The 21,375-nt window shown below is 41.8% G+C and overlaps 1 protein-coding gene across 1 annotated transcript in view; it reads left to right on the top strand.

Moving 5' to 3' along the window:
- The window catches only part of ACAD10 (acyl-CoA dehydrogenase family member 10), a 1,588,826-nt gene that overhangs the window by 348,882 nt on the left and 1,218,569 nt on the right, over window positions 1-21,375 (top strand). Inside the window, exon 6 of the mRNA XM_044068620.1 lies at window positions 580-739. Coding sequence (XP_043924555.1) covers window positions 580-739 — 160 coding nt within the window. The remainder of the gene's footprint in view (window positions 1-579; window positions 740-21,375) is intronic.

The raw sequence follows: 21,375 nt of genomic DNA, 5'->3' as shown, positions 1-21,375 counted from the left end.
TGTTCCTCCCATCCCGATACTTAATATACACTAACTCAGAGATCACTATAATTCGGTGTAGTGGGAGTACTTGCATTTACCTAAGACCCCTGGTACATGTTCATGCCAGACTCTGGTACATATTCCCCTGTAACACTCACACTATACTCACGTCTGCAAATCATATTGTGCTGCATTTCTATGTTTCATGGAATTAACCTTTTTCTCTGTTCTTTTATGTACTTAACATTTTCAGTGTTTTTCAGTTTTTGCTTGAAACATGCATTCTTGCTGCCATGAAGTCGGCACAACAAACATGCTTATCAGTTTATAGAATAGTTGGTTTTAAGAACAGAATGCAATTGCTTATAAAGGAAGTTAAGAATATGGCAGTCGTATTCGCTGTATTTTTTTTCTGCACATTCAATGGGTCTTGTATGGAGCTGAAAAAACAGTTGAATGATTTCTTTACCTTGCCTTACATGAGAAAGAAATGCAGGCTTACAGGAGTACCTACTTAGCTATTTCTTTTTTTTTTCTTTTAACCTCTCCATCAGTAAATAAGAAATTATAATTCTAAGCAAGTATCATTTCTTTTAGGTCGTTGATCCGGCATTGGCTATTAGAGAGTTGGAAATGCATTTGGGGTTTCCGCTGAGTGGTTACGTCCATGGGACCTGCAAAGTAAGGAAAACAATGGAAATCCCTGTGGATCCCCTGAAGAATTACCTTGCAAAGGTTCTAGCCTGTAGTACAGAAGGTATGAATTTTTAATTGGAAGTCAGAATCTTTTAGTTTTAATTTTAAAAAAGTGCAGTTTTATGTCTCACCAATGATTTCATACACTAAATGCGGGTCACTTATTTTGTTAGATTGACAAAACTATATTGATTTTCTTTTAAAGTTCATTTACCTTTAAGATTTTCTTTAATTTTTTTAAGTTAATTTAAAGAGGTGTAGCGTTTTTTTTTTTTTTTGGCTTTTGTCGCCTCACAGTTAGACGTTGCATGTTCGATTCTCAGTTAGAGCATCTTCTGTGTGTCGAGATTCGTGAATGGGCGTTCCTTCGCTGAAGGTTATGCATTAGGCCCGGCAAGCCAGCACGTAAAAATCTACTGCCAGTCATTAGTGGACCAGAGTTCCACAGTGGCAACCCCTAACCAGGAAAAGCCGAAAGACAGTACTACTTATGTACTTAAGTCTTAGCATTCAGTAAAGGCATTGCTGATTCAGAAGACCATCTTTCTCAGCACTGCATACTCACATGAAACTGCATGCTTGACGGTTCCATTTTCTTTCTTTTGTATTGCTATATAACAAGGTGTCATAGATGACCTGAGGACATACCAACACTCTTGCTTGCATTTTGTTTTTGACTGATTTTCATAATTGTAGCAGCATGTCTTACCACCTAGGTGGACAAAACAAGTGGTAAAGAGCACCTAATATTTCCTTCCCATACATGAACCTGCCTAGGTGCTGTTTATATTTTTCTTGAAATCATGTTCTTTGTGGACACTCTGCTGTCCCCTTGAAGCTATTTCACTGATGTTCTTCGTGTTTCACTGTTGCAGTCATTACATTTGAGGTATCTGCTTGCAGGAGGCCTCAGGCGGCCTGATTAACAAAGTTTTGGGTCCTACGTCAGTTGCTGTTCCTTCTTCCATGACGTCAGGTTGTCAGGGGTATAAAACATGCAGCCGATGCCATTACATCAGTCTTTCTTGCCGTGCGGTGCCCGAAGCAGAAGCAGTTCGCAAGTGCCAGTTGGCCAACTCCTGAAATTTTCATTTTCGAGTTTCAGAACCGAGGTCTTCAACTAAAGCTAAGTATCCCGTTGGGGAAACTTTTTCTTGCTCCTTACCGATGTCAGTAAAAGTTAATAATTGCATTACTTGTGGAAAGGAAATACCTCATAAAGATTTTCATTCGTACTGTATTCCTTTCCTAGGTCCTGACCACAACGTACCTTGCTGTCGGTTTTGTGTTTTATTTAATCGGTGCACTGTCCGTCATTGGTATTTTTTCACCTCTAAATATTTCGGTTCTCGGTTTAATTATCCAGAAATGTCGTTGGTTAGCCATCCGACTACCGGAATTCTGAAAAAATGCAAAGATAAAGATAGAGACAAGCCGTCGAGGTCCAAAACTGCCGACAACGCTTCTCCTAAGCCAGTCGCTAGTTTGCCGGTACTCAGTGAGCCGCTTTCACAGCCCCTGATACCCGCTACTTCTGATTCGCAGGCCTCTACTGAGACCCATTCGGAGTCTGGTATGCCACGAGATGCTTCAACTATGGAACCCGCAGATGTTTCTACCTTGGATGGTTCTGGAGCCGCTGTGCAGGCACTGGCTTCTGAGGGTGTATTCAGGCCTACGGACTTGCATATTAAACCAACGCCTCATTCTTCACTTAGGCCTAAATCTCGAACCATGTCTAAAAAAATGACGCACAGGCCGCATGCTCAGGCCTCTTTGCCTAAAAAACAAATGATAAGAATGGCTGAAGATTTAATTACTCTAATCAGGGGTAGCCAACCCCCCCCCCCTTTCTAAGAGGCCTAGGACTGAAGTTGTTTATGAATCTTCTGACCAAGATTCTGTTTTTTTCTGATTCTTCTGATGATCTGGATTTGCCCTTATCTACTTATGAGGATTCTGATGCAGAGGACTCCATCCCCTCTGCTTCCCCTCCAGAGGATTTTTCTTTTGTGGAAACCTTGCATACTCTAAGGGAGCATTTCCACTGGGAAAGCCAGGATTTTTCGGATTCAAAAAACAGGCATAGGGATTTCTTAGTCCTACCTCAGCATAGGCCTTTAGCTATTCCTCCTTTACTAGGCATTGTTGATGATGCTTTTTCGGAATCTAGTGTGGCCCCTGATTCCTTGCCTTCTACTCCCAGAAAACCTGACAGATACTACAGGGTCCCTGAGTCACACAAGTTCCTTTTTAAAAATCCTATTGCGGATCCTGAGACTATTTCACAGGGGCCCAAGGGCATTAAGACATCTACTGCTAAAAATCCTATCCCTTCTGATAGAGACTCCAGGGCGCTGGATAGATTGGGTAAGAAGGTTTACACTTCTGCAACCTTAGCCATTAGGGCTTTAAACTGCCAGTTTCATATGTTAAAAGTATCAGCAACATGTTATTGGATTGCTTAAACCAAAAATAATGTTGATTCCTGACTGTGTTGAAAATAAAGAATTACAGAATTTACTGCATTCTGCTGAACAAGTTTGAAAACATACTTTGCAATGTGGTTTTGATTCTTTAGAGGCCTCCTGCAGGGCTGCTGTTACTGGGTCTGTGCTTAGAAGGCATGCTTGGCTTAAGGAGCAGTCTTTGCCTGATCATGTTAAAGCGAAATTGTTGGATGCTCCCTTAAATCAGGACCGCCTGTTTGGCAACAAGGCTGAGGAAGTTCTTAAAAAGATGGAAGATAAAACTAAATCTATGCAAACTGTTAAAGATTTCTTACAAGTTCAGCCTCCTAGATTTAGTAGGTTGGTCCTTTCCAGGTCTTCTCAAGCCAAACCCAGACACAGCAAATGCCCCAGGTTTCAATCCTAGGGGGACACACAGGACTAAGCAGTGGAGGGGGCCTCCACTTCCAAATCTGGGTGTAATAAGACTCCCCCCTATGGTAAACTGTCTCAATGACTTCCTTTTCAAATTTCCAAGCACTTATCAACTGACTGCCCTTTTGGGGGGAAAGATTGCTCTTCATGCAAAGAACTGGGAACTCATTACCCAGGACAAATGGGTCTTAAATATAGTGTCCCAGGTGTACAGATTTCACTTCCACATGTTGCCAACACCAAGCGGGTGGCCGGACCTACCCCTAAATCAGTGGGAAGAGGCCCAAAAATAAGTACTTTCTCTCTTAAGCATGGGGGCTATTCAGCTGGTACCGGAAGAGGAATAGGGACAAGGTTTCTACTCGAGACTTTTCCTGGTAGAAAAGACAATTCATGGCATCCTGTCCTGGACTTGGCTACTCTAAACACCTTTTTGGAAATTCCAAAATTCAAGATGCTGACTCTTCACCAATTACTTGCTATGCTAGGCAAAGATGCCTGGTTGGCAACACTAGATTTAAAAGAAGCATACCTGCACATCCCAATCAGGGAATCTTGCAGAAGATACCTACGCTTTAAAGCAGGCTACACACACTATCAGTTCTCTGCACTGCCCTTTGGCTTGTCTACTGCGCCCAGGGTATTCACAAAGCGCCTAGCTCCAGTTATTGCATTTTGCAGGCAAAGAAATATTCAAATATACCCATACCTGGACGATTGTCTAATTCAGGCAGAAAGCCAGGACATACTTTTGAATCATCTGGCCTTTATACAAAGGGTTCTAACATGTATGGGGTACACCATAAATGAAAATAAATCACACCTGGTACCCTGTCAACAATTATATTCCTGGGAGCAAGCTTGAATACAACTTCCCAGATGGCTTACCTCACGCCAGAGAAACAAATTCATTTGACAACCTACTTCAAACAAGTGGCCACAAAAATCCTGCTATCTGCAAGACAAATACTGCAAGCCTTAGGGTTCATGGCCTCCTGCATTCTTTTAATTCCATATGCAAGACTGCATATGAGGAAACTACAGTGGTATCTAAAAAGCCTATGGTGTCAACATTCTCAGGATCTAGAAGCAATGATTCCTATCATACCTTACCTACGCCTAGAATTCCTTTGGTGGGCAGAGGCCTGCCACCAAAACAAGGGACTGCCTTTCACACCACCCCCTGCCGCCCAAACCCTAGCAACAGACGCATCAGACTATGCATGGGGGGGGGCTCACCTGGCAGGGAAGTGCATTCAGGGCAAATGGAACCCAAGTCAAATGCACCTGCATATCAATTAAAAAGAAATGTTAGCTGTGCAGAATGCTCTGACAGCCTTCAAGGACCACATTCTTCCATGACAACTTGTGGTAAAGATAGGCAACACCACTGTCATGTGGTACATAAACAAGCAGGGGGGTACACATTCTTACCCCCCTCTGCAAACTAGCCCTGGCATTGTGGAACACAGCCTTTAGCTACCAAGTGAACCTACAAGCTCAATTCCTGCCAGGAAAATTAAATACACTGGCAGACAGACTAAGCAGAAACCTCATGGACCAACACGAGTGAAAACTGGGACCAAGGATTTTCAACATGTTGACAAGCAAATGGGGGAGCCCAGATATAGACCCGTTTGCCTCTCCCCAGAACTACCAATTGGACAAATTTTGCACAAGGACTCCCCACAAGCAAGCCCGGAAAGTAGATGCTCTGTCCTTCAGCTGGAAAAACCTGTCAGTCTATGCCTTCCCGCCTCTGCCTCTGCTTTCAAAGTACTACTAAAAATCAAACAGGACAAACCAAGGATGATTTTGATTGCTCCAGACTGGCCACGCCAACACTGGTACCCCCTTCTGCGCAGTGTGTCACGGTTATCCCCATGGCACCTGCCTCAGACTCCTTCCCTGTTGTTTCAGCAGGAGAACCAGATTCTGCACCCTCGGCTTCTAACACTGAACCTTGCAGCCTGGCTAATTACATAATCTCTCCTCTACCATTCCTCAGTAAACCTGTGATGGATATCATTTTAGAGGCAAGGAGGCCTAGTACTAGAAAATATTATGCTGAAAAATGGAAAAGATTCTGTGCCTGGGACCAATCTCAAGGGATGAGCACAGCAGCACCCAGTTTACCTCAGATTTTACAATACTTAACTGAGATGCTTTACAAGGGCCTGTCTTTTTCCTCCATTAAAATCCATGCCTCAGCCATTTCAGCTCATTATAGCACAGAACCTCCAAGCAGTTCCTCAGAGGAGACAAAAATTTGAGACCACCCAGGAGAGCTCCAACCCCAGCCTGGGACCTTCACTTTGTTTTGGAGAAACTCACTCTGCCTCCTTTTGAGCCAGCTGCTACTGCAGACTTAAAATTTCTTTCTTGGAAAACAGCTTTCATTTTAGCAATCACTTCAGCTAGATGGGTATCTGAATTACAGGCCCTAATGGCAGTGGAGCCTTTCATCATCTTTCATGTGGACAGGGTGTCCCTCAGAACCAATCTATCCTTCATGCCCAAGGTGGTATCCAGTGTGGCTCTTAATCAGTCTATTCATTTGCCAACCTTCTTTCCCAATCCACAGAACAAAGGGGAATGGATATTTCATTCCTTAGATGTGCACAGACAACTAGATTCTACTTGGACAGGACTAAACCTCAAAGGAAATCTGAACAACTGCTGGTGGCATTTGCTGCAGGGGCAGAGGGGAAGGCTATGTCAAAGCAAATCATTTCTAAATGGAAAGGCCATTGCATTCATTTCTGCTATAGGCACCATGGAGAACCTATCCCCCCAGGGGATCAGACCTCACTCCACCAGGCTCTACAGCCTTTCTCAGAGACGTACCTACCAGGGACATCCTAGAAGCTGCTACCTGGAGTTCTGTGCATACTTTCACCAAGCATTATCATTTGCCAATGTTCTCTAAATCCAGAGCTGGCTTTGCCACTGCAGTCTTGCAGGGCCTTATAACTGGTCCTAATACTATCTAAATTCCTCCTCCCAACCATAGCTTTGGGAATCTACCCAAATGTAATGACTGCAACAGTGAAACACGAAGAACATAGTACAGTTGTGTACACTTACCATAAATGTAGATGTTCGAGTGTATTCACTGTTGCAGTCCTGGTTACCCTCCCTCCAGCCCCCTAACTTCTTTTGGCTATACCTACTATGCTTAAAGGCCTTTTTGGTGTATTTGCGTTTTTGTTGGAGGTATATCATTGTACTTTTATATTTAATTGCTCCCCATTAGGGGGGCACCTGACATCTGAGGCAAGAAAAACTGATGTAATGGCGTCGGCTGCATGTTTTATACCCCTGACAACCTGACGTCACGGAAGAAGGGACAGCAACCAATGCAGGACCCAAGACTTGGTTAATCAGGCTGACTGAGGGCTACCTGCAAGCAGATAACCCAAATGTAATGACTGCAACAGTGAATACACTCGAACATCTACATTTATGGTAAGTGTACACAACTGTACTTTCTGTGTAGTGGCTGAAAGCACTGCTATAGTGATAAGTTAAACAGGGCGATTTTTGATTCTTTGAAGCATACCTTTTCAGTGATGAAAATAGTATGGCCAGCTGTGCATCTGAGAAAGAGGGATCTCCTTCATAGATTCGTAGGAGATTTACTAGGGTAATGGCTCAAGGACGTTTACAAGCCTAGCCAGTTTTACCCAGATTTTACCTAATTTTCTCTCCCTAGGGGAAAGATAACAAGGGTCAGCAAGCATGGTTTTCACTATTTTTGCAGACTGCCTCTCTCCATAGCAGGCATGGGAGTGAATTTACGACTTCCCATCCATTAGTCCAGATTGCTCTTGAAGATAGGTCAGGGAAGAGCTCTGCTTCACATGAATAGGAAGCCTGCTCCAGAGGAGGGGCAGTCTCTGGGACACACATGTCTTTCCAGCATGATCTAATCATATCAAAGATCGTTGGAGTGGGTAACTTTTGTGCAGTTTGTTTTGAAAATGTGCACCATTTCCATCAGGGCTGGGTCAGAGACTGCTTTGTAGGTCAGTCACAGATCACTTCTCAGAAATCGATAGGAAACTGAATACAGTGATAGGACTTTTAATCGACTTGCATATGACAATGGTTGTAATCTGTATGTTTTGGTGAGAAACCTCTGAAGGCACTCCATCTGTTGCAGGTGCTTGGCGAGGTACATGCCAAAGGGTGCATTGCTCCTGATTATTGGTCTGATGTGGGCTGAGTACAGTGGTACTATGACATCTTAGATCTGGATGCCATGCCTTTACTTATAAGCCACATAGAAAGATTTCCTCACCACTATAGACACATGGTGATCAAAGTTCAGATTACTTTCTGAGTACCCGGATTTCTCACCACTGGGTCTACTGTTAGGGGGTTGTGCTATCAATGTTGTAATTTGCAGGGGTATTTGATTTCTCAAAAGGTATTATTACGCACTTCCATCTTACTTTCTACTACTGTGCCTATCTTTATCAATCACCCTCTCCAGAACTTTCATGCAGTATTACAGGAGTTCGATACCGCTGTACTGCCCACAGTTGTGGACATCCCCTTTGTTCTTGTACACTAGCACGAGTATGCTTATTCTCCGGTCATCTGGGATACGCCTTTCTCTCCACACTGCTATGAGTACCCTCAGGAGCCATTTCTCCCTAGCTCACCCAGCATCTTATCTGGTTTGACCGTATCTGAGCCTGCTGCTTTCCATAACTTCATTTTCATTAGTGCTATTCTTATATCTTTTTGGGTGGGCTTCTCTTCATCTCTCATTGTAGACTGTGTCTGGGGCAGTACAACCTTTGTGTGATTTTCTTCATTCAGAAGGTGCTGGAAGTACTTCTTCCACCTGCCTTTGATATCCTGTGGACTGGTGAGTAGGTTGTTGCTGGCATCCTTTGTGAAGGGTATCTCACTATCGTCGTTGTCTTGCAACCTGATATAGTTTCTTTGCCACCTACTGAGTCACTGTCCAGAAGCTGGTAGAGTGCCACTGATGCCCTGTTCTTTGCTATTGCAACTCCTTTCTAAGCTTATTTGTTAGCCAACCAGTATTCCTTCCTAGCCTGGTCCATCTTTTTTATCTCCCACTTTTTTCAGCAATCCTCCTTTCATTTGATGACTTCCTGGACTTCTGCATTCCAACCCCAGCTTTCCTTATGTACCTTATTTCCATACCTGGCTCGGTCACATATCTATTCTGTAGTCCTCAGACATTCTGTTTTGAGCCACTGTCATTCTTGTACAACTCCACCTATTTCTTCCTTTTCTTTGGGTACTAGATCCCTGAACAATTCCTTGAACTGTTGTGCTTTCTCACCACTCAACTTCCAGGTGTTCAGCCTGGTCTCTCTTAACCTTAGAGCTTTTTTTTGACTGCTTACAGATGATTGTGGCAACCAGTGGTTTATGCTGTGGGCTGTTTCACTGGGAATGACTTTACAATCAGTGATTCTGCTCCAGTGCTCTCTCCTTACTAGGAGGAAGTCTACCTGAATTGCAATTGCAGTTGACCACTCTTGTATGTGATCTTGTGACTGTTTCCCTTTCTGAACCATGTGTTGGCTACTATTAAGCCAAATGGCTTGATAGTCTAGAATGGCCTCTCCTTTTTTATTCCTGTTGCCCTACCCATGTGGACACAGACAGTCCTCCTGTCCTGTTCTGTCTGTCCCAATATGTGCATTCATGTTCCCCATTATCAATACCAATTCATGTTGTCTTGCTTTATCCAGAAGTTCCTGCAATTGCTCTATGAATGCACTCTTTTCCTCACTATCACAGCCCTGCTTTGGGGCATGTCATTCAGGTGGAGTCTGATTGCCAAGAGTCTATCACTAATTCTCACTGCTTTTTGAAGCCGCTTCTGTCTCATTACAATTCCCACAGCATTTCTAGCCTCTTCTCCTCCTGAGTAAGAGACTCTAGATCCTAAGCCAAGTGTCTTTGCTGTACTGACATTCCCTCTTGTCTCTTCGCTACATAGGATGTCCAGCCTCCTCCATGCCATCATGTTATCCACTTCCATGCTGTGTCATGTCAATGAACCTACATTGAGTGTAACAATTCTTAGTTCATTTGGCAGGTTGATTGATTGGTTTTATGTCCAGCTTTCGCTCAACTGAGCTATACCAGGTAACCCAAGCTGGGCAACTGGACACTGGAGGGTCAGTAGCTTATTGACCCAGGGCTGGTGGGCTTTAAGGTGGGCACTTACTGGCCAAAAGGGGCACATACACCCCTTCCACTATTAGCATGGGTCCTTGACGTAAGTTGGAGTAGGCCAGGTCATCAACCCACTTATCACTGGCAAATACCCATGCCCATTTGGCAACATTAGTCAACATGACCAAATCACCTAGAGGCATATTTTACACCATTGAGTGGCCAACCCGGCCACAGCATGCAGTCTGTGACCCATGTTCTCCTATCTCTTGAGGATATACTGTACACCACAGTAGATGCCCAAAGAGGTTGATCTATGCAAGTCTTCCCCCTGTAGTCACCATATGGAGTCTGTGCTGCTGTGAACTTGAAATAGAAACACTCAGCATGTTTCTCAGATGTGGTAAGAACACCACAGAGACACAAGGGGAGCATGCAAACTCCAAACAGGCATTGGCTGGAGGTTGGGATTGAGCCTTCTACCTTGCACATGGGAGGTGAAGACCTTAACCATTATGCCATCTGATCTCCGACAGGCATTACCAGAGGTCAGATAGAACCTTGTGCATGGGAGGCAAAGGCAGGCATCGGCTGGAGGTCAGGATCAAACCTTGTGTATGGAAGGCGAAAGTAAGATGGGAGATGAGTAGTTCGGATTCTGATCAGGATGCAGCACAACTGACCCGATGTTTGCAGTGAGACAGTTGAGAAGAAGTTAGAGATGAGGAAAGAGTCCAACTGGGCATTCCTGGACTTGGGAGAAAGCGTATGACAAGGTCCCAAGAAAGTTGATTTGTGCAGTACTGTGGTGGTTTGAAGTCCCAGAAGCTTCTGTAGAATTAATGCAGGCTGTGTACAAGGACCCAGTGACTCAAGTACGAGTGTTTGGTCTCACAGCAAGGTTCCCAGTGGGAGTGAGTGTGCACCCGGGTTCAGCTCTGAGCTCACTGCTGTTCATACTAGTGATGGAGTACATTAGCAAACAGGTTGGAGGGAACAGATCAACAAAGTTGCTGTATGCATACGATGTGGCATTGCACGCAGATTCTGAGCAAGGACTTCAGCAAAGGATAAGAGAACAGAATGCAAAACTTGAAGGTACCTGGGATGAAACTAAGTATAGATGAGATGGTGGTAATGGAAGCAAATTGGGGAAATCAGAAGAAACTGCGAATTGAGATAGAAGAGAATATAGTGGAACAGGTTAACAGCTTCAAGTATCTGGGAGGGGTGGTTGAGGAGAAGGGAAGTCTGAATGAAGAGGTCAAAGCTAGAATCGGGAGGGGTTGTAACGAACTGGCATAGAATATCAGGTGTAGTATATAACAGAAGAATGTCAAAGAAGCTGAAAAGTAAGGTGTACAAAACAGTGGTGTGACCAGTACTACTGTATGGTACAGAAACCTAAGCAGCAAAGGCAGAGCAGATGAGAAGGGTTAGAGGTGATGGAAATGAAGTACCTGAGAAGGGTGGTAGGATGCACACTGTGAGACAGATGAAGAAATGAGAACATGAGAGCAGAAGCCAAAGTAGCTCCAGTTGCAGAAAAGATCAAAGAGAAACATATTACAGTGATTCAGGCATATGTGCATAAAAGCAGAAGACAATCTGGTGAAGAAGATTTGGAACAGGCAGGAATTTTTTTCTCTGTTGTGTACCTTCCCACTTCTAGACAGGAATGTCTTCCTTCTGTTGTATAGTCTATTTATGACGGGGTCCACCATGGTGGCTTATTTTTCTGGCTAGACCTGGCTTTAGTTTGGTCAGGTACTGCCATTTTTGTGGAGTTATTTAAGTGGTTATAAAGGACATTTGTGTATACTTCTGCAAAAGCCTAAATTTTTTTTGGGGGGGGGGGGTTAGGGAGAGCTTTAAAATTACTTATTCTATCAATTTATAGAAGATATTTTGCCTTGAAAAAAATTCTTTAGAGTTGTAGGATTTGGGGTTCTACTGTTACATTATTTCAAATGATCCGATTTTACCAATGAGGACATTACCCTGGGGGAGGGTGCAGTGCTCCCCCATGTTTGTGAGTAGCGTGTCAAGGATATTTGGTCCTCTAGTGGGAGTCCAGACAAGCTGTTAGAGAGCATTTGCACTGACAAAGTCCAGGAATCTCTGAGTCTGCATGTTAGTGGACTTGTATGTTTTCAGTTTATGAATGGGTACTTGAAACTGCACATGAATAGTGTGTTGGGCTGAATGGTACATGATTCTAGTACCTTTAAAATATGTGGAGTGGCTTTCATGGATCATGGTTCGGGACCTGTAGCTAGTGATGATATGGTGGGGTATTTTACCTGTGGTCAGCTAAACATGGAGTAGTTCAGGCGAGTCATCCTGCTCAACCACAATAGAGGTGTGATTGTTTTTTATGTAAATGGAAACACCTCCATTTTTCAGAGCATGGCCTGAATGTGTGATGGGCATTGTAGCCTTGTACTGCTGGGGTGCTTTTCATAGCCTTGAACCATGTCTCTGTAACTCCACAGATGTCAGCATTCTCCAGGGCAAGGAGAGCTTTCAAGGATTGTAGTTTCTTTTTAAGACTGCTATGTTTGAGCAGTGGTACCTTCAGCTTGGGATTAGAAGGATTTGTTACATTGGTAAGTCTGTTGATTTGGCACTGCCTAAAAAAGTCACTATGGGGGTGGATAAAGCCTGGACCAGTATTCGAAAGCCTAGCAGCAACAGGTGCAGACCATCTCTGGCAAAGCAGCATAGTCTGTCGATTGTCATCCCAGGCTGACAAATAATGGATTCCCTTAAAATGACAACTGTAGTTAAGCCACTTATTGAAGTCTATCATTTTCTGTTTGTATTGTGCTGTTATTATTGGTGCGGGTAGAATTGTTGCTCAGTGGGAGGCTCATACCAGCCTGCAACACTTATTTAGAGAAGTCCCTCATGTCTCTCTTCATATAGTCCAGGGTGGTACTTCTAAGGTCATTCACACCCACATGTACTATGACTGAGTCATTCTGGTACTTGTGGTTGAGTGATGAGTGCATGCATTATCTGGCAAATTTTGGCCCCTGACGGGCAAATGACTGTAATCCTCTCTTTATTCAAATTGGTGAGGGGGCCATCTGTGTGACTCAGGTTGGAGTCTCCTATGACCAAGATGTCTGAATGTATGATGTTTCACCTTAGGGGCTTGCATGTGGATGCACTGTGATATGTATTATTGTGTGTAGTGGTTGGTGTTGACTCTGTTTTGTCTGCATGTGGTTTCTGAGGGCAGTGTGTGGGAGCCCTCTCAGGTTTTGGTAAGTTACTTGTGAGTACCTCCACGTATGTCGTTTTCTGTAAAGACCTCATTTAAATAAGATGATTGTTGCGTGTGTGTGCTGACAACCTGTTTGTCATTTGATTTGCCTACATGTGAGTCGTGTCAGTTTTCACAGTGTAACTATATCTCTCATGTACGGTGTTTGTTTCAGGATTAATTTTGTTAGTATACATGAGACAATTGCTGCATTGCTTGAGGATGCCCATGGCCACAAAGATATTTTTTTTTACTATGGGTTTAACCAGGGAAAAGAGTGGGGAGATTTAACTGGACTGGTATGATGGTACATGGATGAATAATGGGTGCTCTACTCCATGTGAACTGCAGCTATCCACCAACGTGATGCTGCTCTGTGTGCAGTTCAGATGCTCCTAGAGCAGCGGGGAGACTGGGGAAAGTTGCAGAGATGGTTATTCTAAGGGAAATTTTAACTTTATAGAGTTTGTGTGTGTACAGGGCACTGCCAACCGCCGCTGAGCTGAGAACAGTCTAGCGCAAACACTAGGCTTATATGGAATTAGTAAAACAAGTTTTACATCAGCAAGGCCTACAGACCAATCAGGAAAACGTACCGTAAGCATTCAGCCAGCAGCCCCCAACTCAGATTGGTTTGCAACAGCACACTTCTGCCACAAGAGTGCAGCCAAAAAACCCTCTTAATGTAAAAATACTGGTTTTAGAGCTTAAGTGATGGGAACTCACACAGTCTAGATACTACTAGCTTGTAAAACTAGCAGACACAATGTAATTAAATGCTACAGCAGCAGTAAATTTAATTTGGGGGCTTACTGCCTACATGGGTGGGAGGTGGCTTTGCCCTCTGTAAGATCAAACCCTCTGTCTCTTTTTATTGTGTATTGATTCCATTCTTGAATATCCAGTAAAAGCCTCTGTCATTTCACCTACATTATTTATTATACTTATGTTACTTTAGTGCCATCTGCTGCCTTGTTGCTTAGTGGAATTTAAAAGCCATTCACAGAATCACAGAGAGTGAGAGAGAGATGTGCCCATAAATAAAGGACCAACATAAGTCACTTTTTGTAGCCTGAATTTGCATTTCTGTACATTGAGCTTAGGATTCACATGATATGCCCTCCTGCTAGTATGCCATTGAGTATAATAGCACAAGGATAACCAGAAAAACATTTGCTCCATTGCATGTTGAACGATTTCACTTGCAGAATTTATTCCAAATGGCATTCTCAAAAATCTGTACTTGCCAAATGGAGTACTGAAGGTAGTTAGCAATGATGATTTTTTGTCAAGTTGAATTTGCCAAAATGAACTATTTGCATCTAAGACAGAAAAAATATTTATTTATTTATTCATTTTGACTTTATTGTCAAAATGAACTCTTTGCATCTAAGACAGAAAAAATAGTGTAATTTGGCATCAAGGCTATGACTTCTTTGACTGTGCGCATTGGATGATGAGGTCTTTTTAGCACTTTGTTCAAATCTCATGGATCAATACATATTCTGATGTCATCAGGGTTTATCTTATGAGCTACCACCATGGAAGATACCCATTCAGTTGGAGTTTTAACTGGACAAATTACACCTTGTACCATTTTATCTAGCTGGGCTTTGATGCTGGACTGCATAACTATTGGAACTTTATGTGCTGGCCTGATAACTGGACTGACCTTTGGGTCTAACTTCATGCAGAACACAACTGGAAGTTTGTCTAGTTTGTCTTTGAAAAGATCAGCATAGGTAGAAAATTTACTGGGCGAAATTAAAGTAGTGTTCTTTAAGCTAACATGGTGGACTTCCTTATTAAATGAAAGCAGTCCCATTTTCAAACTGTCTCTGAGCTCTAGTAATGACTAGAAGTGCCTCTTGACCACAAAATAAGTCGTAGCTTCTTCCAGTGGAGTAACATGAAAGAATTACTGAGCTTTCAGTTTGAATTTCTTCGCCTCCATAAACAACAAGATTCACACACCTTGCCAAATCAAGTGTTTCATCATGACACACTCTGCTGACATAACATTGCATTTCAAACCTGTATCAACTTTGTGCTCTATGGGTTTGCCATAATTCCATTTATTGTATTTGTGACATTGCTGACCAAAAGCTAAACATGTTTTCCTTTTAGATTCATGACTTCCACCACAGTTATGACAGGTGACAATGAAACTTAGTTGGGGCCCATGCTTTGAGTTTGCTGACTTACTCTTAAGCTTTACTGAGACTGTGTGAACTCTGGAATTTGCTAGAAAGTTCTGGGATTTACCAGTGAGTGCTGCAGGGGCTACAGTTGCTGCCACGTGCTTGGGCCTGATTCTTCTAATTACGTGCTGCATACTGTCAATGTGAGCTTTATCACTGTGCCTTCTAGATCTGTTCTCATTTGTAAGCATATTTATGTGCTTTTCGGTGAACTTGTATATCTGATAAATCTCAATGGCCTTATTCAAAGTTAAATCGCTGTCACAAAGCAAACTGTTTCTCACAGCATCATCTTTAGTACCACACACAAGTCTGTCTTTTATCACCTCATCCCTTAAATCACCAAATCTGCACATTTTAGCCTCATTTCTCAGGTCAGTTATATATGCTGCAAAAGTTTCACAAAGCTTTTGATCCCTTGTGTAAAATAAGTGCCTTTCCATTGTAACTTTTTTCTGGGGATTACACATTTCTCTAAATTTACATGTTAAGCACTCAAAGTCCTCCCTTGATTCAGTCTGTACAACAATGTGATGGTTTCCCCACTTCAGTTTAGATAGCAGGTGGATCTACAAATGAACACTCCCTTTCTATGGCTTCTGACCCAGCTAAATTAAGCAGAATTAATGCATTTCTACAGTCGTCTTTATCAGAAAATGCAGTCTGTATGAAAATGTACTTTTCTCAAACACTCTCCAGTTCTTAGCAATATTACTGTCAAATACAAGTGCACTGGGTTTTCGAAATCCATCTGCCATACCCACAAAGTATACACAAACACACTGAAAATGTGGCCCTTGTAATAATGTACAAACTGCTGTGAGCTTGTAACAACCTTCAAAAGCACAGTAAACTCTTTGAAATACTGTACTTTGTGAAATATGCTCTGTAATGGCTATATTCTGTGAAATATGCCGTGTAATGGCTGTATTTTGCTAAATAAATTTACTGTAACACTGCACAAACGTGAACACTTCATACACTTCTGATAATTCGAATATCTCTGCTTAATATGAAAATATGTGCTTTATCAGAAAATGCTGTCATTATATTAGTTTTATGCAATTTGGACTTTATTTCAAACTTTTTCCCTAGTAATTCATGTATTTTTAACAATATCGTACATATCGGTTTATGCGAATATCATATGTTCTATATGCCTCGTTTCATGTTTTACAAATAAGAAATAGTACTGAGCAAGTTTTAATACCTGAAATTAACTTTTGGCCTGTTTTGCGAAGTATGCTCATTTTAGGGATGATTCACTCTTGTGGATTCCACCAGTCACAAGCAAGTGCCTTAAGTCATTTTAGACATGCCGCCTCTAACTTCATGCCCTTTAGCCATGCCGTTTCTGATACCATGTCCTTTAGACATGCCACTTTTGACACCATGTCGCTCTTCTCTCTCTAACATAGATGACAAGCAGGCAGGGTATTTCATTTAGATACTTTAATACATAGAAACACATCCAGGATGGATAGCAGTATCATAAAGTATGAACAAACCAGTTAACAGACGGGCTTTACATATATACATGCTTACATCTCAACATCTTACCACAGAATGGCAGTTAGACTTGCACATGCTCAGTATTTATACACATATGCAATCCTTTAGATAACTTCTTAAAGGTACATACACACACACTGGTCTACACCATGTTTCTTACATCTGCAAATATATTACCTTTTTTTTTCTATTAGCAAATGTTCAGTGGAAGTCAAGAAGTCTGCAGCTGAAGGCAGCTGTACATTCTGTCCTGAGTGAAATATGCTAACTACTTTTACATGGAGATGTCTGCAGGTGCAAGCAGTTGATCTTGAGAGTTTGGAGCATTCTTTGCTGAGGGAAATGCAAAACGTAAGGGTACAATGTTAAGCAGTTCAGTGAAAAATAAAATTTGAAATTATTTGAAGTGAATACGAGATAGAAACTTCTCTAGCAGCCTTAATACTTTAATACATTTAATAGGAAAGTGTACAATTTAGTTTTACTGTTGATGACCAATGCACTTTTTCTTAGGGCTATGTTTTCTGAAGGCATAGAATCTATTTTTCACATCTGGAGGGGAATTAAGATAAAAGAACAGACAGTAATCAGTGTAAGTGGAAACGTAGACCATAGCTTGTCCTGTAGTGTGAGTAACTTTAATTTTAGATTTGGTAATGTGTGAGGGTGCAGCCTTCGATTTGGGGTGATTGTTCCAGTCTGGAGGGTTAAACTTCATTTTGTGTAGATGTAAGTAGTTTTGTTTGTTTGTACTAAGCTAATATGGAATGGGGTATTTTGAAGATGCATTTAGTTTTTTCTTTGAGGGTTTTCATTAAAACAAAAAGTCTTTAAAAATGTGACATAGGTTCATAGGTAGGTACTAGGCTATTGGCACTAGGGCCTATACAACCCTAGCCAAAAAGGTGCTTTCGCCACCCAAGAAAATTATTTTCCTGTGCCCCTGTCGAGCAGAGCCACAGAGGTGATCCCCGGGGTGAATTTCCTATTTCCCATCCAGTCATCAAGATTTTTCTTGAAGAGTGCTAATGAGGAGCTTTGTTTGATATAGATAGGTAGTTTGTTCCAGAGTATGGGAAGTGTCTGGGACAGGAATCTATCCCTCCAGCAGGTTTTGTTGATTGTGATGACAAGGTTTAGGTCCCTAGAGCGTGTAGCTCGGATGGATTGGGATTTCTTTAAGTGGAGCATGTCCAACAGCTTAGAGTTTGACATAGCTTTGTATGTCAGGCAGAGTTTGCCTCTGAGTAGGCGAGATGCGACGGAGTAAAGCTGGAGTTTTTTGAGGTGGTCTGTTTAGGGCATCTGTTTGAGGCCAGTAATTCTCTTTGTGAGGTATTTCTGCGGGCCTTCCAGTTGTTGTAGATGTCTTGTGAGGTACATACCAAAAGGGGCGGTGTACTCTATAATGGGTCTAATAAGTGACAAGTAGGAGGGGAACAACGACCTCTTTTTTCCTGGATGATAACCTTTTGTGATGAGGTGTGCCACATAGAAGGATTTCCTTACTACTGTGGTGATGTGATTATCAAAGGAGAGACTTCTGCCCACCTCTGTCCCAAAGTCTCTTATCACACTTTTGGTGTTAAGCAGACATGGGTAAAGAGGTTTTACCAAAGGGGATGACAATGCACTTTTTGGCATTGCGCTTGAGGTCATGGCTTTGACACTAGGCATCTGTCTCAGTGAGGCCCTTTTGTAGGAGTTTCAGTTATGACTCCTAGTTTTCAGTCATCTGCGAACTTCATTAACCAAAGGCCTTCTGTGTTAGCCTGTACTTCAGAAAAGTAGATACCAAACAGGAGAGGACTATGCTGGCATGTATTTATATTCTACCAGAAACTGCCATTATGCAGCTTAAGAAAAATTTGGGAGAAATAATCAGCTTTCAGCAGAGAATATTACTTATAGGTAGGGACTAGAACTTGATTTGCAGTAATGAGGATGTATCAGGAACTAGAAGAGAAGATATAACAAAAGAGAGGGTAGATTTCTAAAGATATATATGAGAATATTTGGTATGGAAGATTTGAATTTAGTAGTAGTAACTCTGATATAATTTACATGTTACTTCCCAGTGTACAAGACCTGGGCTAGACTAGATAGAAAATATATTTTACAGGAACACGTGCATTTAATTGAGAGCTTCGCATATCCCATTACTATATGTTAAATTATGCCAAAATAAAAAAGTAACATTTGACAAAAATATGCATGACCTGTATATAAAATTAAAGGGATTGAAAACATTTTCACTGCTTGTATTTTACTATCCATATTCATAAACAGCAGCTTCCTATTTCTCAGTTTTTGTATTATAATCTGTTTAGTCTCTTAACATATATTCATTCTTGACTGCTATAACAGAAGCCCTTTTAATCCCTACTTCTAATCTGCATTTTATTGTGTCCCCCTAAATATGGATTTTGCTGAACCAGTTCAAGTGTGGCTACATAATTTATAGCTGTAGCCTTTATTTTATCTTCATTGATTTTATATCCGTAAAAGATTTAAAACTGTCTCAAAATGTTCCACAGCACTGAGATGTCCTTTTCTGGAATTATTGGGTACAAAATCATATCATCTTTAAAATAAAGCCAAATTTTCATGATTATTTTACCATTTACATGAGTCCATTATATTCTTTTCCAGTGGCTCTAAATATAAAGCAAGTAACAAAAGGAAAAGAGGATACCCCTGCCTGGTTCCCCTGTTCAAACGGAACTCATCAGAGAGGAGCCCTCAAACTTTAATTCTTGCCTCTGATCTTTAATGCAGCCTCATAATTAAGCTTATTGTATGAGGGAATGCAAATTATTCCATTGCCCTACTCATAAAACCCAGCTACTCTGTTGAATGGTTTCTGTGCATAAAAACCCACCAAAAGTAGCAGTATTGTCTTACATTCTGCTTCCCCCTGGTTGTATTAATTTTTTTCTAATGTTTTCCTCCTGTACACAAAAAATCCATTTTAACACCTTTATTGAATTATCACTTAATACATAGGCAAACATACATTTATGTAAATGAAATCAAACTATGTTAACATGTTCACAGTTAAAACATTATATGTCACATGCATTCTTTTATACAGTTATAATCTATCCAACATTATATTCACAAAACTACATTGATCCATATGTATCAAATTTAGCAACACCTTTGTCACTATTTTAGCCAGTGTAGACATACATGCTTTGTAATCATCATTTAAAACTGAAATGGGTGAATATGAAGCTGGGTTTGATAGGTCTTTAACATCTTTAGGTATTACAGCCACCACAGCTTTCTTTCAAGATGTTGGCGATTCCCCTCCTTTTAAAATACTGTTAAAACCTTCTAAATTTTTATCACTTTCTTTCCCCCAACTTCCAAACTCCCACAGGAATATCATCTGCTCCTGAAGACTTTCATGCAGATTGATTATAGGTTCATAGGTAGGTACTAAGCTATTGGCCCTAGGGCCTATATAAGCCTAGCCAAATGGTACCCTGGCTTTTGCCACCCAAGAAAAGTATTTTCCTCTGCCCCTGTCAAGCAGAGCCACAGAAGTGATCCCCAGAGTGAATTTCCTATCTCCCATCCAATCATCAAGATTTTTCTTGAAGAGTGCTAATGAGGAGCTTTGTTTGATATAGATAGGTAGTTTGTTCCAGAGTATGGGAAGTCTCTGGGCCAGGAATCTATCCCTCCAGCATGTTCCGTTTATTGTGGTGACAAGGTTTAGGCCCCTAGAGCATGTAGCTCGGAGGGATTGGGATTTCTTTACGTGGAGCATGTCCAACAGCTCTTGGTTTAACATAGCTTTGTATGTTAGGCAGCGATCGCCTCTGGGTAGGCGATATGCGACAGAGTAAAGCTGGAGTTTTTTTGAGACGGTCTGCGTAGGGCATCTGTTTGAGGCCGGTAATCCGCTTTGTGAGGTATTACTGTGGCCTTTCCAGTTGTTGTAGATGTCTTGTGAGGTACATACCAAAAGGGGGCATTGTACTCTATAATGGGTCTAATGAGTGATGAGTAGAGGGGAACAATGACCTCTTTTTTTCCTGGATGAGAAACCTTTTGTGATGAGATGTGCCATGTAGAAGGATTTCCAGACTACTGTGGCAATGTAATTATCAAAGGAGAGACTACTGTCCACCTGTGTCCCAAGGTCTCTTATCACACGTTCGGTGTTAAGTAGACTACTGCCTATATGGTAGTTCATGGGTACAGAGTTTTTACCAAAAGGGATGACAGTGCACTTTTTGGCATTGAGCTTAAGTTCATGGCTTTAACACCAGGCATCTGTCTCAGTGAGGCCCTTTTGTAGGATGTCCACATCGTTAAGAGTTTTGATTATGGCTCCTAGTTTGCAGTCATCTGCGAACTTTGTTAGCCAAAGACCTTCTGTGTTGGTCTGTACTTCAGAGAAGTAGATACCAAACAGGAGATGACCTAGGACTGAACCCTGTGGTATTCTAATTGTCACTGGTCTAAAGTTGGATTTATAGTCTGCTACTTTCACAGTATGGGCTCTGTCAGTGAGCCAGTTGGCAACCCATCTTGTGACATAGGGATTTATACCTAGTTTAGTGAGTGTGCCTATAATTCCAGAGTGGGGGATGGTGTCGATAACCTTGGCGAGATCTAGATAGGCTGTGTGAATCACCTTACC

Source organism: Protopterus annectens, chromosome 4.part0, assembly GCF_019279795.1.
Source record: "Protopterus annectens isolate FY-2018-M chromosome 4.part0, PAN1.0, whole genome shotgun sequence".
Classification (NCBI taxonomy): Eukaryota; Metazoa; Chordata; order Ceratodontiformes; family Protopteridae; genus Protopterus; species Protopterus annectens.
This window is presented reverse-complemented; position numbering and strand designations above follow the sequence as displayed.